Source organism: Scyliorhinus canicula, chromosome 5 (genome assembly GCF_902713615.1).
Source record: "Scyliorhinus canicula chromosome 5, sScyCan1.1, whole genome shotgun sequence".
In the NCBI taxonomy this organism is placed as follows: domain Eukaryota; kingdom Metazoa; phylum Chordata; class Chondrichthyes; order Carcharhiniformes; family Scyliorhinidae; genus Scyliorhinus; species Scyliorhinus canicula.
In genome coordinates, this window is record NC_052150.1 from 12,513,307 (window position 1) to 12,528,920 (window position 15,614).

The following is a 15,614-nucleotide window of genomic DNA, read 5'->3' on the forward strand; positions in this document are numbered from 1 at the left end:
GACTGGATAAGCCCGTTGAGTCAGCAGAATCGTTTTTTAACACAGTATTGCAGATATTCTTTGGAGCCCATTCGATGCCGTTCACCAGAAGGTCAGCAGAATCATTTCTCAGTCCCAGCTTTTCTTCCTGAAAATCAAGTCATCAATGAAAGGAAAAAGCAAATTTACTTTTAAAATTGAAACACATGTCTCATTTACCGGTGTGCATTGATTTGCTTTAAAGCACACTATAGCGCTCTGTGACAACAGAGGGGAGGTAATGTTCCCACACCATAAAACAGCCAATTTATTGTAAATGTGTTTGGCTTGTATGCGGGAATTCAAATGTCCTCATTAAAGTATTAGCCATCAGCTCACAGCAATGGGACAATCATTGGTAAGTGTTGCCTCTTTGTTGCAAGAGTGCACTCATTTTACAGAATTGATTTTCATTTGGCAAACGGGTAAAGCACCCATCCTGTTAGATGTAACAAACATCTCCACCGTTAGGGTTCCTACTTCTGTCAGCGCCCTTAAAATGTCACTGAAAACAATGTGTAAACTGGTCTATATTGGGTTGAGTTGTACTATTCTGCAGTTAAGGCTCACACATGAAGAGCTGCATCTTGGATAAGGCACCGGGCCGGGGGGGGGGGGGGGGGGGGGGGGGGGCGGTGGTGGTTGCATGTGGAACAATGTTCCACTAAAAGCTGTTGCCTGCAGGAGAAGAAAAAAAATAGCTAAAGTTGCCAAATAAATTGGGTGATTCACCATCATGTTCTTCCCTATCAACCAAAATTTGAAGTTTCAATATATCTGTAACAATATATGCCTCTCCACAAACTCAGTATAAAATGTAAGAAATAAAAGAAATTGTTATACAAATGCTTTCTCCCCAGTGACAGGAAATCAACTGCTGCCATGGCATAAAGGTTTAAAATTAATTTCTTTGTGGACTTTATTTGTCAGCTCCTTGTGGGCAGCCTGAGTTCTGCTCTATTATCAAAGTGCCGATTGGTCAATGCTCACAATTTCCTTTCAATCTCTTTTTTTTGTCTCTTCATCCAGTTTTCTTTTCTCTCATTGTTTCCCTTCCCTTATTTGATTCTAATTCATCCGGCTTCTTTCTCAACTCTTAAATACATGATCACGGAGATACACAGCTTGTATCTCTGTTCACCAAGGTCCTGGATGGCCCATTGTCTTCGCTGTACCATAATCAGCTGACACGTCCAAATGATTACAATGCAAAATATCTGTAGCTGAACGGTGCAGGGAAAAGGTATAGCTAATTGCGTTAAAATCTCAGTAGAAACCAGTAACTTTCGAAAACAAAAGGGATAAGAATCAAAATCCCGGTTATTTACTAAGAGAATGAAGCCACAAGACTTCACTTTTAATATTCAAGAGTCAACAAAGCAAACATTAAATGTTACCTAACCAAAAATCTAAACATCCAATTAAATGTGAATTTACAGGCAAATTGTGGTTGAATATAAACTATAAATTGAACCTCAAATGGCAGATAATAATAATCGCTTATTGTCACAAGTAGGCTTCAACAAAGTTACTGTGAAAAGCCCCTAGTCGCCACATTCCGCCGCCTGTTCGGGGAGGCCGGTACAGGAAATGAACCCGCGCTGCTGGCCTTGTTCTGCATTACATGCCAGCTGTTTGGACCACTGTGCTAAACCAGCCCCTCAACTAAGACAGATCTTAGGAATTGGATCAGTAGCCCATTCAGATTTTAGCGATCATATTCAGTCAAAAAGTACTTAAAACTCTGTCTTCCTCATTAGCTCTTCTCCTACTGATTCCCTGCCATCAGCAGCCACAAGCATAGGCTTTACCACAAATGGCACACGTCTGCAGAGCCTGTTGGTCTGGATGGCGCAGATCCATTTATTATTTTCAAGTATCAGAAACAGCTGCAGCAACTTATTCTCTTTGCTTATTCAGGATCTAGCTTTTTTCCCCCCCTCGAATCTCCTTCAGCTTGCCTGATCTGCTCCAGTGGACTCAACCACTGCTACTGCCCAGCTTGGGCTGATCCGTGTCCTTTTATATCTTTCAACAGGGTTCAGTTTTGGTTTCCTCACCTCGGTTGATTTTAGTTTCTTTAGACACTAGCAAACTCAGTTTCACATCCAGGTTTGCCTTTTCTGCTACCCTTTCAGTTTAATTTTCAGTTCAGCTTCCGTTTTGAGAAGGGTTTGCCTCAAAGACATACAAATTAAATTTTAAAATAGAGATTCCCTTGAAATAGAACATGTCATGAGATGCCCTGTCCCAGCAAGATCCAGCCCATTATGTTATGCTTCCTGCTTCATCCATGCAATTCATGGTTCTCACAACTGTGTGTGAAAAAAATTCCTCCAACTTTGCCTTTGGTCCTCTAATGATAATCTTAATTTTATTCACATTTGTTAACGATTAGAAAGACTCTTTCATCTTGCACTCAAAATCTTGAAAAATTTCAGAAACATCTGTTAAATATTGATTAATTCCACAAAGCAGGCGAAAAGTGGTTGAACAATGATAAAAGTATTGTTTGTGGGTTAACAAATCAGGAATCTATTTACAGGCGTAAAGAGGAAGAAAATAACTTTCATGTTTGTTACTCACCAGAATGACCTGGAACAGAACGGGCACAACCTGGCTTTCTTCAATTATTCTGGAAATGAAAATGATTAGCATCGCGTTAGTTACGACACACATGTTTCCATCTTCATTAAAAGATGCAATATTATTCTTCCTGCCGATACTTAAATGAATGGTTCAGCGTGAGTGGGTGTGCTGCCAAGATCGATAGGTTAGTGATCCACAACACTGACCCTAACTGATGCAGTTTGTAATTGAGCTTCCATATATGAATAAATGTGAGCAATGTCACAGTTTATTGGAAATGATTCACTGCCTATCTTATTGATCAAAGCTAGAAACTGAAAAAAACACTTGAATACTTTACAGGGGATGGGAGCAAACAATAACAGAATGAGCAATCATGGATTGTAAATTAGGTAAAAATCTATATGCTGGACTTTATAGACATTTTACAAAAAGGCTGCAGATGATAAACCAACAAGAGAATTTCAACAAACTTCATTTACCAACTTCTAAAGGAATGTTTTTTAATGCTGTTTGTGAGGTCTTGCTGCACTTTCATTGGCAAAACTGCCTATACTTCAAAAGAATTTTATTGGCTGCAAAATTCTTTGGGATATCCAGAATTTGTAAAAGGTGCTGCATGATTGCAAGTATTTTCTTTTGGCAACCATCTTCAGCCAGAAGTGCCGAGTGGATGATCCGTCTCGCTCTCCTCCTGTAGTCCCCAGCATCACAGATGCCAGTCTTCAACAACTTTGATTCACTCTGCGTGATACCAAGAAATGGTAGAAGGCACGGGAGCTATGAGTCCTGAGAACATTCCGGCAACAACACTGAAGACTTGTGCTCCAGAGGCTCTGACGAAGCTACTTCTGTACTGCTACAATATTGGCATCTACCTGGCAATGTGGAAAATTGGCTAGATATGTCCTGTCCACAAAAAGCAGGACAAATCCAACCTGGCCAATTACAGTCTACTTGTGATCATCGGCAAAGTGATAGAAGGTGTCAGTATTGGTGCTACCAAGCTGTACTTACTCGGCAATAACCTGCTCACTGATGCTCAGTTTGGGATTTGCCAGGGCCACTCAGTTCCTGACCTCATTACAGCCTTGGGACAAACATTGTCAAAAGAGCTGAATCCCAGAGGTGAGGTGGAGTGGCTGCCCTTGACATCAAGGCTACTTTTGACTGAAAATGCAAAACTAGAGTCAGCGGGAATAGGGGGAATTCTCCAATGGCAGGAGTCATACCCAACACAAAGGAAGATGATTGTGGTTGTTAGAGGTCAATCATTTAACAGCAGGGACCCAGGTTCAATTCATGCCTCTGGTGACTGTGTGGAGTTTGCATGGTCTCCCCGCGTCTGCGTGGGTTTCCTACGGATGCTCCAGTTTCCTCCCACAGTCCCCGGACGTATAGAAGACTTCAGTTTAAATGGGCAACATGGTCGGTGCAGGCTTGGATGGCCGAAGGGTCTGTTCCTGTGCTGTACTTTTCTTTGTTCTTTGTTGTTCTTTTATCTAAAGATGTGCAGGTTAGGTGGCCCTGGTAAATTGTCCCTTAGTGTCCAAATGTCAGGTGGGGTAACAGGGATAGGGTGCAGGAATGGGCTGAGGTAGGGTGCTCTTTCAGAGAGTTGGTGCAGACGCGGTGGGCCAAATGACGTCCTTCTGCATTGTAGCGATTCTATGATTCTATGACCTCAAGCGCAGGACATCAGTCTAAGAGTTCATCAGTGTAGTGTCCAAAGCCCAGCCATCTTCAGTTGCATAATCAATGACCTTTCCTCCATCATGTCAGAAGTGAGGCTGTTCGCTGATGATTGCACGATTTTCAGCACCATTTGTGATTCTTCAGATACTGATCAGTTCATGTTCATATGCAGCAAGACCTGGACAACATAAAGACTTGGGCTGATAAGTGGCAAGTAATATTAGCGCCATAGGAGTGCCAGGCAATGACTGTCTCCAACAAGAGAGAATCCAACCATCGCCCCTTGATATTCAATGGCATCATCATCATCGGATCCCCCACTGGGGGATTACCATTGACCAGAAATTGAACTCAACCAGCCATATAAATACTGTGGCAACAAGAGCAAGTTAGAGGCTGGGAATTCTGTGGCGAGTAACTCACCTGCTGACTCCTCAAAGCTGGTTCACCATCTACAAGGCTCAAGTGATGAGCGTGATGGAATTTTCCCATTTGCCTGGATGAGTGCAGCTCCAATGACACTCAAAAAGTTCAAAGCCATCCAGGACAAAGCAGCTTGTTTAATTGGCACCCCTTATACTACCTTTAATATTTACTCCCACAGGGGTACAACATAAAAATGCAGCAAATCACCAAGGATCCATCAACAGCATCTTCTACCATGAGGAAGGACAAGGGCAGGTGATACATGGGAACACCATCATCTCCACGTTTCCCTCCAAGCTGCACACAATCCCGACTTGCAACCAAAGCATCGTTCCTTTGCTGCCGACAGGTCAAAACCCTGATACTCCCTTCAAACAGAACTGTGGGCATACCCACACTACAAAGACTGCAACATTTCAGGAAGGCGACTCATCACCAACCTACTGAAGCCAATTAGGGATGGAAAATAAATGCTAGCCCAATCAGGGATGCCCACATCCTATGAAGGAATAAAATTAAAAGTCAAATTTTGAAATGTCCAATTCTCCAAGCACTTTTTGTAACCTGCAATATCTGACATTCACATAGGAAGATGACAAAAACACTCTATTTAAAGAAGTTACAAACCATAATTGTGTTCACCGAGGAACCGGACTCCAAGTAACCTAGTTTAAATTTTTTTTTTTATGAGTTGATTTTCACCCTTCTTTTCCAGGAGGTGCTGACTCATTTGGGTCACTGGCCATGATCCAACTTTCCCTTCGTCTGACTATTTTACATGCATTAGAACAGACAGTGACTGTTGACTTGTGGCATTTTTAGCTGGGCTGAAAGGAAGCTTAGCAAGAGGGGGCTCCTCAGCGAGGCTTTAACCCACCATCCTGGAAACAGTGGAAGAAAGGGGCCGCTGAATCATTGCATATATGTTCTGGGGTTGCGAGAAGCTTGAGAGATACTGGGAGGCTGTGTTTGGAATACGATCTAAGATAGGGGGGGTGGAGGTCAAGCCGGACGCAATGGTGGCAACCTTTTGGGGTATCGGAAGTGCCGGGGCTTCTGGAGGGGAAATAGGCTGACGTTGTGGCTTTTGCCCCTCTAATCAACCGGCGAAGGATCCCGTTTAATTGAAGGCTGTATCCACCGCCGGGGGTGGCGGCCTGGCCTGGCTTTCTACGGTGGGAGAAGTTTAAGTTCGAGTTGAGGGGGTCAGTGGAAGGCTTCAAGATGCAGTGGGGGTTGTTCATGATGCTATTTGAGGAATTGTTTGTCTCGGGGGGGGGGGGGGGGGGAAGACGGGAGGGGAGAGGATAAAAAGGGAGAAATTGTAAAAAAATGTGGACTGTGATTGTATGGAATGTGTCTTTTGTTGTTGTTACATGTGTTTGGAATAAAATACCATTAAAAAAAATGCGCCTTGTTGATTGTGTTTAGCGTTAAAACGTGGTATCTCACGGGAATAGTATAACATCAACAATGCCTCAGTTTCTAACTTGTAACAACTGCAGCACAAATGATGAAACTAAATGAGCTGGCCAAACTGTCAAAAACTAAGATGAGACAATTTACTGAGATTAGGGAGGAGCATTTAACAAGCCACATTAGATTGGAAAGCTGTAATATTCTGCCCACCAAAACACGGGGATTCTTCGATAAAGGAAACCCCCTCTGAGCTCTCATCACCACTTCATTACTTTACAAAGCCAGCACTCAGCTTGAGTGCTACAATCTACAGTTTGATCTCTGCTATACACATGCACCATTTTGGTTTTGCCTCCCATTTCACCTGCACCAAACTGGGTGGGCACACGGCATAACCAAAACAATGCACGCCCACATAAAAGGAGCGATGTTCACCCATGCACACAAGTGAAAGGGGACTGTTCATGCACGCACGCGTAAGTTTAACAAAACTGCAGCAACTGAATACTGGAATTTTTCCTTTTAGTTTTCAATTCTTTAAAAGCATCACTAACTGAGCCTGTTGACAGATTTAAGGCAAAATAACCAGATGTGACACAAGGAAAACATTGGGTTGTTGTGGTCTGGTTTGTTCTGTCTGAAAGGATGATTGAAGCAGATCCAATAGTAACCTTCGAAAAGGAATTGGATAAATGCTTGAAGGGGAAAACAGACAGGACTACGAGGAATGTCCAGGTGAATGGAACTAATTGGATAGCTCTATCAAAGAACTAACACAGACATGATAGCCTGAATGGCCTCATCTGTGCTGTATCTTTGTATGAGTGGAGTCAAAGTTGGACATGTGGTCACCCAGTCTTATAATTCAGTCGTCCCTAGTGACTGGTTCAAGCTGCATTGGTGGAGTCACCTAAATGTCCTCTTAACTGTGAAAAGTACGGAGTCAAAGTAACACCTGAAAAGGTAGAAAAAGAGAGGCGCAATTACATTAAACCCCCCCCCCCCCCCCCCCCCCCCCCCCCCCATATGTTTTGGAAATCATTGGGAATTGGACAAATCAGAAGATTATATTAGTTCGAAAGTTAGGATTCAAAGCTACACAGAGAACCTAATAGTCCTCGTGTGTCATTTAGTCCATATTGGCTCTCTAGAGGAATCATAGAACAGTACAGCACAGAACAGGCCCTTCGGCCCTCGATGTTGTGCCGAGCAATGATCACCTTTTTCAAACCCACATATCCACCCTATACCCGTAACCCAACAACTCCCCCTTAACCTTACTTTTTTTTTAGGACACTACGGGCAATTTAGCATGGCCAATCCACCTAACCCGCACATCTTTGGACTGTGGGAGGAAACCGGAGCACCCGGAGGAAACCCATGCACACACGGGGAGGACGTGCAGACTCCGCACAGACAGTGACCCAGCCGAGAATCGAACCTGGGACCCTGGAGCTGTGAAGCATTTATACTAACCACCATGCTACCGTGCTGCCCATAGTTCTAATCCAATCAGTTCTAATCCTTCATTCCTGCACATTTATTTCCCTCAAGTGCCCATCCAGTTTCCTTTGCAGGCAACAAGTTACAGTTCATTCCCACTTGCTGTGTAAGTGTTTGGTGAAACTCAGATATCAAATGGTGCTCAAGACACAGCTGGATGCAAGCTTGGGAACATTGTACAATTTGAACAGGAGATTTGGTGGGATGAATGGTCTTTCCTTGTGTTCTTCTACAGTGGACATAAAACGCGACACACTGAAATACTTGCCATTAGTAAATGGAGAAAATCTAATGGGCGGCATGGTAGCACAGTGGTTAGCACTGTTGCTTCACCGGACCAGGGACCTGGGTTCGATTCTTGGTTGGGTCACTGTCTGTGCGGAGTCTGCATGTTCTCCCCATGTCTGCGTGGGTTTCCACCGGGTGCTCCGGTTTACTCCCACAGGTCCCGAAAGACGGGCTGCTAGGTAATTTGGACATTCTGAATTCTCCCTCCATGTACCCGAACAAGCGCCGGAGTGTGACGACAGGGGATGTTCACAGTAACTTCATTGCAGTGTTAATGTAAGCCTAATTCTGACACTAATAAAGATTATTATTATTATGGGTTACATAGAACATAGAACAGTACAGCACAGAACAGGCCCTTCGGCCCTCGATGTTGTGCCGAGCAATGACCACCCTACTCAAACCCACATATCCACCCTATACCCGTAACCCAACAACCCCCCCTTAACCTTACTTTTTAGGACACTACGGGCAATTTAGCATGGCCAATCCACCTATCCCGCACATCTTTGGACTGTGGGAGGAAACCGGAGCACCCGGAGGAAACCCACGCACACACGGGGAGGACGTGCAGACTCCGCACAGACAGTGACCCAGCCGGGAACCGAACCTGGAACCCTGGAGCTGTGAAGCATTTACGCTAACCACCATGCTACCGTGCTGCCCCAAATGCATTGCAGTTAGGATAATAAAGCTGGAAATTGATCTAACACCAATATAAAAAGCTGGTCCAATGTTACATTAAACCATTAACTTGTGGTGAATCTGCCTCAATTTTTAATTCATTCACAAGATAAAACATTTGCCATTCTTAACGTTGCCAATGGGCAGGTAGGGTGGCTGCGATGTTAGTCCACATTTCATTCAGTGAATGGGGAGCTTCGTAAGTAGCCCAGAGACTGAACTTCTAAGTAGTGAACATAATTTCCATGCAGTGTAGCATGTGCATAATCATGTATGCACGAATGCTTTAAAATCACACGTGCACGCTTGCCAAATCTTACAAGCAGTGATCACGCTTTCCCAAGATATAAACAAGCAAGTTCATAATGCATATACACCATATAACTGGGGTTTTGGGTTAGCTTTAGAATGCCCATTTATACACTGTTGTGGCCAAACGTAGCCAGACAGGATACAACTAGGTTTATTCTACCACTCCCTAATACCATACTCTCTCACTCTCCACTCCCCCTCGGGGTCCTCTTCCTCGGCCTGCTCCCAGGCTGGGGTTTATATACAATGGGGGAGCCTTAATTGGGAGGACGTTCTGCTCCCTATTTACCTGGGGAGTTGCAAGGTTTAGGAGGGGAATCTAATACACTGCAGGTGCAAGCCCCTTTGGGGGTCGTAACATACACATTATGAAGTACATAGTCCAACAGCTATTAAGGAGTGGCATCAATGTAATAGGTGTCTTTTTTGGTCAGAAAGGCCACAAATCCATGGGTCAAATGGCTTTCTTCTGTACAAAAGTCACATGTTAAGAATTCAACACATGGAACACAATAATTATTCCAAATTCTGTTCAGTCACCAAAACTGATGGGAGAAAACTAAAATATATATCTTATTAAATCACAAGCTCTTCAATAGCCATCATTTTGACTGTATAAGATCAAAAATCACCCACCTATAACATCACATCCAGAGACACATAACCGAGGGTTTATACTGAATTTTTATTCTTTCCTGGATTAATTATGCACGTACATCTTCAATGACCAAACCTTTTCTCTACCTCACCCTCCGACGATGGCACAAAACCAAAAAAAACACAAAGAAAATAAGAATCTCAAAAATGCATACTCAAACTCATCAAAATTAAACAAAGGCTCCTCGTGAGTCAACGGTGACAGTTTGGAGCGCAATAGAAAATACAATTCACAAATTTGGCAGCTTTTTCCTCATGGTAACAGATTCGTCTAAATTATGTAGGGCGCAATTTAATGCCCAAAAATCAGAGTCCCGTTTTAGGGGCTGAGAACAACTCCCTATCAAATGGGATGTTTCCTTTTAGCCTTGCTGAGGAACTCCATTCTGCCATTTTTAATTGCTGCCCCAATATCTCGACCCTCTTCGGACACCCTAATGCGGCCTCCGGACCCCCCCAACACCCCGACTTACCCCTTGGGGGGTCCTCAAGCCCCCTTCACCCCACCTAATAAGGGCAGGACAGACCTGGGCTCAATCTCTGGCACGGGCAACCTGACACTGCCAGCCTGGCACCCTGGTAGTGGTACCAAGTGCCAATGTGGCAGCGGGAATGCCAGGTTACCACCCTGCCCAGAGCCCGAGCACCGCGGACTTCCGATGGCCTGGGAGACCCCCCCTCCCCCAGGTGCCGTTACGCCTGGTCCACGTGTGTGGGTCAGGTCGCCCAAGCATGGCCGTTAGTTCCCCGGCCTCTGGAGAGCCTCATGGCTCACTTAAATATCTGCATCTCCCCCAGCGAGGATGAGATCCAGACTGTGATATCTCGCGAGATCTCGTTAGATCTCATGAGGCATTCCAAGCATCACAAATCTCACGAGCTAACGGCCTCGTCGTGCCACCAAGTGGGGTGTGACAAGGCCGTTCGATCGTGCCCGTAGATTTGATTTTAAACACTGGCAATAGACCAGTTTGTCTTTTTCACAAGATGGAACAAGATATTACAAATTGAAGAATACCAAGAGCTCTGGAATGTGCAGCGTACGTGATAAACGACTCACCAGCTCATTCCATTCATAGCAAAAGGCATTTCAGTCATCTGCTGAATTTAACAATAACTCACTGCAGTGCAGGATGCCCAGCTGAAAGAAACAGCTGTAAGTGCATTCTTCCTTCACAAAATAGGGAGGCGGAAGAAAGCACAGAGTTTGAAATACGTTTGGTCGCGTTTCCTACAAATACCCTGCTGCAACTAATTTACCAAGAGCTATGCACAGGTCTGAATAATTAGGAAGGGGGAATGGTTAGATGAGAATGGCCTCCTTCTGCGCTGTGACCATTCATTTTTCCGTCATCATATTTTTTAAAACTACAGGGATATATTGCAGGAGGCAGATGAATGTAACAATTTTGTTTCTTTCAATTCTTTCCTCCTACCCCAATGTTCTGACCAGTGCCCGTTCCAGTCTCTGATCAATAACCACTGGCACTCTCTTTGCATTAGTTGAAAATGTACAACTCTCCCGCTCCCCCAGCCCCGGACAAGGATGTCAGCTGCAGTAAATCCTCTTCTGTTGCAGCTGAGAACATCCAACCAAGTGAGGATTATGGAATGTAGTTGGGAGCCTCGTGCTTTGCAAAGCTCAATACCACACGAGGCAGCGCACTCACTGCCGGCACTCCTGGAGCAGTCTGATTGAATTTAAGTTGGGAGCAACAGTGACATTTTTTTTCCTGTGAAGTGGAACACGGGAGTAACTTCATAGCTGTTTCTGTTTCAAGTCATCCATAGCAGGTTGCTGATAACACTCTTATTAATTAATTCTGAACATGAGTGATGTTTTATTTTCATAAGGAGCACAACCTCAGTGTTTTTCTGCTTCTGATTATGTTTTCCATCCCACAACTGCAATATTTCAATTTTCTGATGGTGCCAGGACAAAGAAAAACAAATCAATGTTTAAATTACAAATGATCACTTCAGAAACAGTGATCCAGCAATTCACAACCATAAATATGCCAGGGAGAAATTTGCATTACACACAGTAGCTGCTATTCCTTTGTCACATGCACTGAAAATAAAACTTAATATTGATGGAAAACTATCCCATTGACACGGTGCCTTTTGTCAAATCTCTTAAGAGCTTCACATATGATTTTTTGAAAAAGTACGATAACAACTTAAAATCACAATTGTTGCAGCACAGAAGGAGATCACGTGGCCCACTGTGTCTGCACCAGCTCTCTGAATTAGCAATTAACCTTGCCACGCCCCAACCTTCTCTCTGTAACCCTGTATCTTCTTCCTTTTCAAATAAGTCTAATCCCCTTTTGATTGCTTCAACTGAATCGGCCTCCGCCACACTCTCTGGCAATGCATTCCAGACTATAGCCACTCGCTGTGGGAAAGTACTTTTCCTCATGTTGCCGTTGATTCTTTTGCCAATCACTTCAAATCTGTGCCATCTCTTTCTCAATTCTTTCACAAGTCAGAACAGTATCTCCCTATCTACTCTGTCCAGACACCGCATGATTTTTACTACCTCTGTCAACTCTCCTGTCAGCCCTCTCTTCTCAAAGGAAACCTTTTCAATCTACCTTCATAAATGAAGTTCCTCATCCTTGGAGCCATTCTTGTGAATCTTTTCTGCACTCTGTCCATGCCTTCACACCTTTCCGAAAGTGAGGTGCCCAGAACTGGACGCAATACTCCAGCTGAGGCTGAACTAGCATCTTAGGTTCAACATAACCTTCCTGCTCTGGTACTCTATTTCTATTGATGAAATCCAGGATACCCTGTGCCTCAGTAACTGCTCTCTCAACTTGTCCTACCACCTTCAATGATTTATCCACACATGCAGCCAGGTCTCTCTGCTCCTGTACCCCCTTCAGAGTTGTATCCTTTAATTTATATTGCCTCTTCATGTTCTACCTACCAAAATGAATCACTGCACATTTCTCCACATTGAACGTCACCTGTCACTTGTCCACCCATTCCACCAAATTGGGTTATGTTCTTTTGTAGTTCTACACCATCCAGTTAATAATGCTTCCAAGGTTTGTTCTATCCGCAAATTTTGAAGATGTGATCTATACACCAAGGCTCAGATCATTAATATTTATCAGGAAGAGCAAGGGTCCCAACATTGACCCTTGGGGGATTCTACCACAATCTTACCTCCAGCTTGAAAAATATTCATTAATCGCTACTCTCCGTTTCCTGTCACTCAGCCAATCCATCTTGCTGCTATCTCACTGCATGTGACCACCAGCCATCGTATCAGACAAGCATATGCCCTGTCTTGAAGAACAGAATTTAGACTGGACAACATGGTAGAGGGGCAGATTTTTTAGATTTTCTTGCTTCATCAGTTATTTGCAATCCATGGCAATTTAGATGGCTTTCCTACTGCATTTTCTCTTCAAAAAGGCAACAATCACATCATCGTAGATAAAATCACGTTCAGATGCATCTTCAATTGTCAGTATTGTTGAATTTGTCAAATGTTCCTGACTTATTGTACTTCGCGAATAATTTTTCACTCTTTTCAATACAGAACAAGAATGTTCACCGGCAGCATTTCTGACAGGTATTGTTAGATCTTCAGGATGGTTTCCACATTTGGAAAGGTCGCCCGCAAACCAGCATGTACATGTTTTCCAAATCAGCTGGTGATCTCGAAGCGCGGAGAACTTCATTGTCCATAGAATGAATGGTTTCACTTCATCTGCAAAATGATTTGTGACTATGTCCTCACGGAAGAATTCAGTGAACCACTTATTGCAGCGGTTCTCATCCAAACGTTTGCCGAAAAGCACGCAAAATAATTAAAAGTCTTCTTCAGAGATTTACTTCTACTCTGAAATTGCACCATACTGTGTCACAAATAACACTGACAATCTCAATGGTGATTTTCTCTTTCCCTTTTAAAGTGATTTCATTGTCTCTAGTTTCATCAGAGGGACCTGTATTCTTTACTGTGGTTAGTGCTTCTGCTTTCAATGAGGTATAGTCATTTTGAACTTGTGGGCAGAACAGTGGTTAGCACTGCTGCCTCACAGTTCCAGAGTCTCGGGTTCAATTCCAGCCTCGGATGACTGTCTGTGGGGGGTTTGCGCTTTCTCCCCGTGTCTGCGTGGGTTTCCTCCGGGTGCTCCGGTTTATCCCACAGTCCAAAGATGTGCAGATTAGGTGGATTGGCCATGCTAAATTGTCCCTTAGTGTCAAAAAGGTTAAGTTGGGTTACAGGGTTATGGGAATAGGGTGCTCTTTCCAAAGACCGGTGCAAACTCGATGGGCTGAATGGCCTCCTTCTGCTCTGTAGGGATTTGTCATGAACTGCCATGACAAAACCTCTAACTGAGGCCAACAATTGTGAAGCATTCAATAAAGTTGTATCAACATTTTGCAGCGATTTTCTGATAGCATTAATTCTTTGAAATGAATAGTTCCCTAAAAAAATAAAAACTGCAATTTTGACTCTTTTCAAACTTCTCTGCTGAGGATTTTGCTTCTCTGAATTTGATGTGGCTCTGTCTGAGAAGCATATCCTTTATATCGACAAAGTTCAGTCTCAAAGCCAGAACAGCATCTGCACGAGCGGGCCACCTGATGTCACAAATTCTTTTGACCGTCGAATATTTTCAATGTGCCTGCTCCAAGCATGATTGCAGCATACTCCACTGACGTGTGGAAACCGAAAAAAAAACCAAGGTTTGGACAAAGTAAAAAAAAATGCACGGCTGCCTCACATGATTCAGCTGCTGCATTGCAGGTTAAATTCAAGGAGTGACTTGAACATGGGATTAATAATGCACAGGGGCTTGCATTGTTCAGTTTTGCTTGTAGGCCTGAATATTTTCCTGCCATATTTGCAGCATTATCAAAGCTCTGCCTACAACAATTATTTTTGATGTCCAAACCTAAATTTGAAATGATATCCAAAACCATTGTCCCCAGGCACTCAGAAGTGTGGGATAATCATAATAATCTTTATTGTCACATGTAGGCTTACATTAACACTGCAATGAAGTTACTGTGAAAAGCCCCTCGTCGACACATTCCGGCGCCTGTTCGGGTACAGAGAGGGAGAATTCAGAATGTCCAAATTACCTAACAGGACGTCTTTCGGGACTTGTGGGAGGAAACCGGAGCACCAGGAGCAAACCCATGCAGACACGGGGAGAACGTGTCGACTCCACACAGTCAGTGACCCAAGCCAGGAATGGAACTTGGGACCCTGGAGCTGTGAATCAACAGTGCTACCCACTGTGCCACCGTAGCTGGACAAAGCAGAGAAATCGCTCTACAACTTCACCATCACTGGTGATATTTCTTAAAATTATTGTTAATTACTCCACGACTCACATCTGGGCTGGGATTCTCCCCTACCCGGCAGGGCGGGGGGTCCCGGCGTGTTGGAGTGGCGTGAAGCACTCCGGGCCGCCCCAAAGGGGCGGAAGTCTCCTCGTCGACATCTTTAGGGGCCAAGCCCTCACATTGAGGGGCTAGGCCTGCGCCGCAGTGGTTCCCGCTCCGCCGGCCGGCGTGAACGGCCTTTGGCGCCACGCCAGCCGGGGCCGAAAGGACTTCGCCGGCTGGCATAAGTCCGCGCATACGCCGGAGCGTCAGCGGCTGCTGACGTCATCCCGGCGCATGCGCAGGGGAGGGGGTCTCTTCCGCCTCCGCCATGCTGAAGACCATGGCGAAGGTGGAAGAAAAAGAGTGCCCCCACAGCACAGGCCCGATCATGGGCCAGGCCACCGTGGGGGCACCCCCCAGGACTCCGGCACCCGCCCGCGCCGCCAATCCTGCCAGTACGGTAGGTGGTTTAATCCACGTCGGCGGGAGAGGCTTGTCAGCGGCGGGACTTCGGCCTATCGCAGGCCGGAGAATCGCCGCGGGGGGCCCGCCGACCGGCGCAGTGCGATTCCCGCCGAATCTCGGATAGCAGAGAATTCGGGACACGGCGGGGTGGGATTGACGCCGGCCCTGGGCGATTCTCCGACCCGGCGGGATATCGG

At 44.8% G+C, this 15,614-nt stretch overlaps 1 protein-coding gene across 4 annotated transcripts in view; it reads right to left on the reverse strand.

Moving 5' to 3' along the window:
• The window catches only part of ulk4 (unc-51 like kinase 4), a 513,024-nt gene that overhangs the window by 196,094 nt on the left and 301,316 nt on the right, over positions 1-15,614 (reverse strand). For all 4 annotated transcript variants that reach the window (XM_038796599.1, XM_038796603.1, XM_038796600.1 and 1 more), the window contains one exon: positions 2,605-2,653. In XM_038796599.1, coding sequence (XP_038652527.1) covers positions 2,605-2,653 — 49 coding nt within the window. The remainder of the gene's footprint in view (positions 1-2,604; positions 2,654-15,614) is intronic.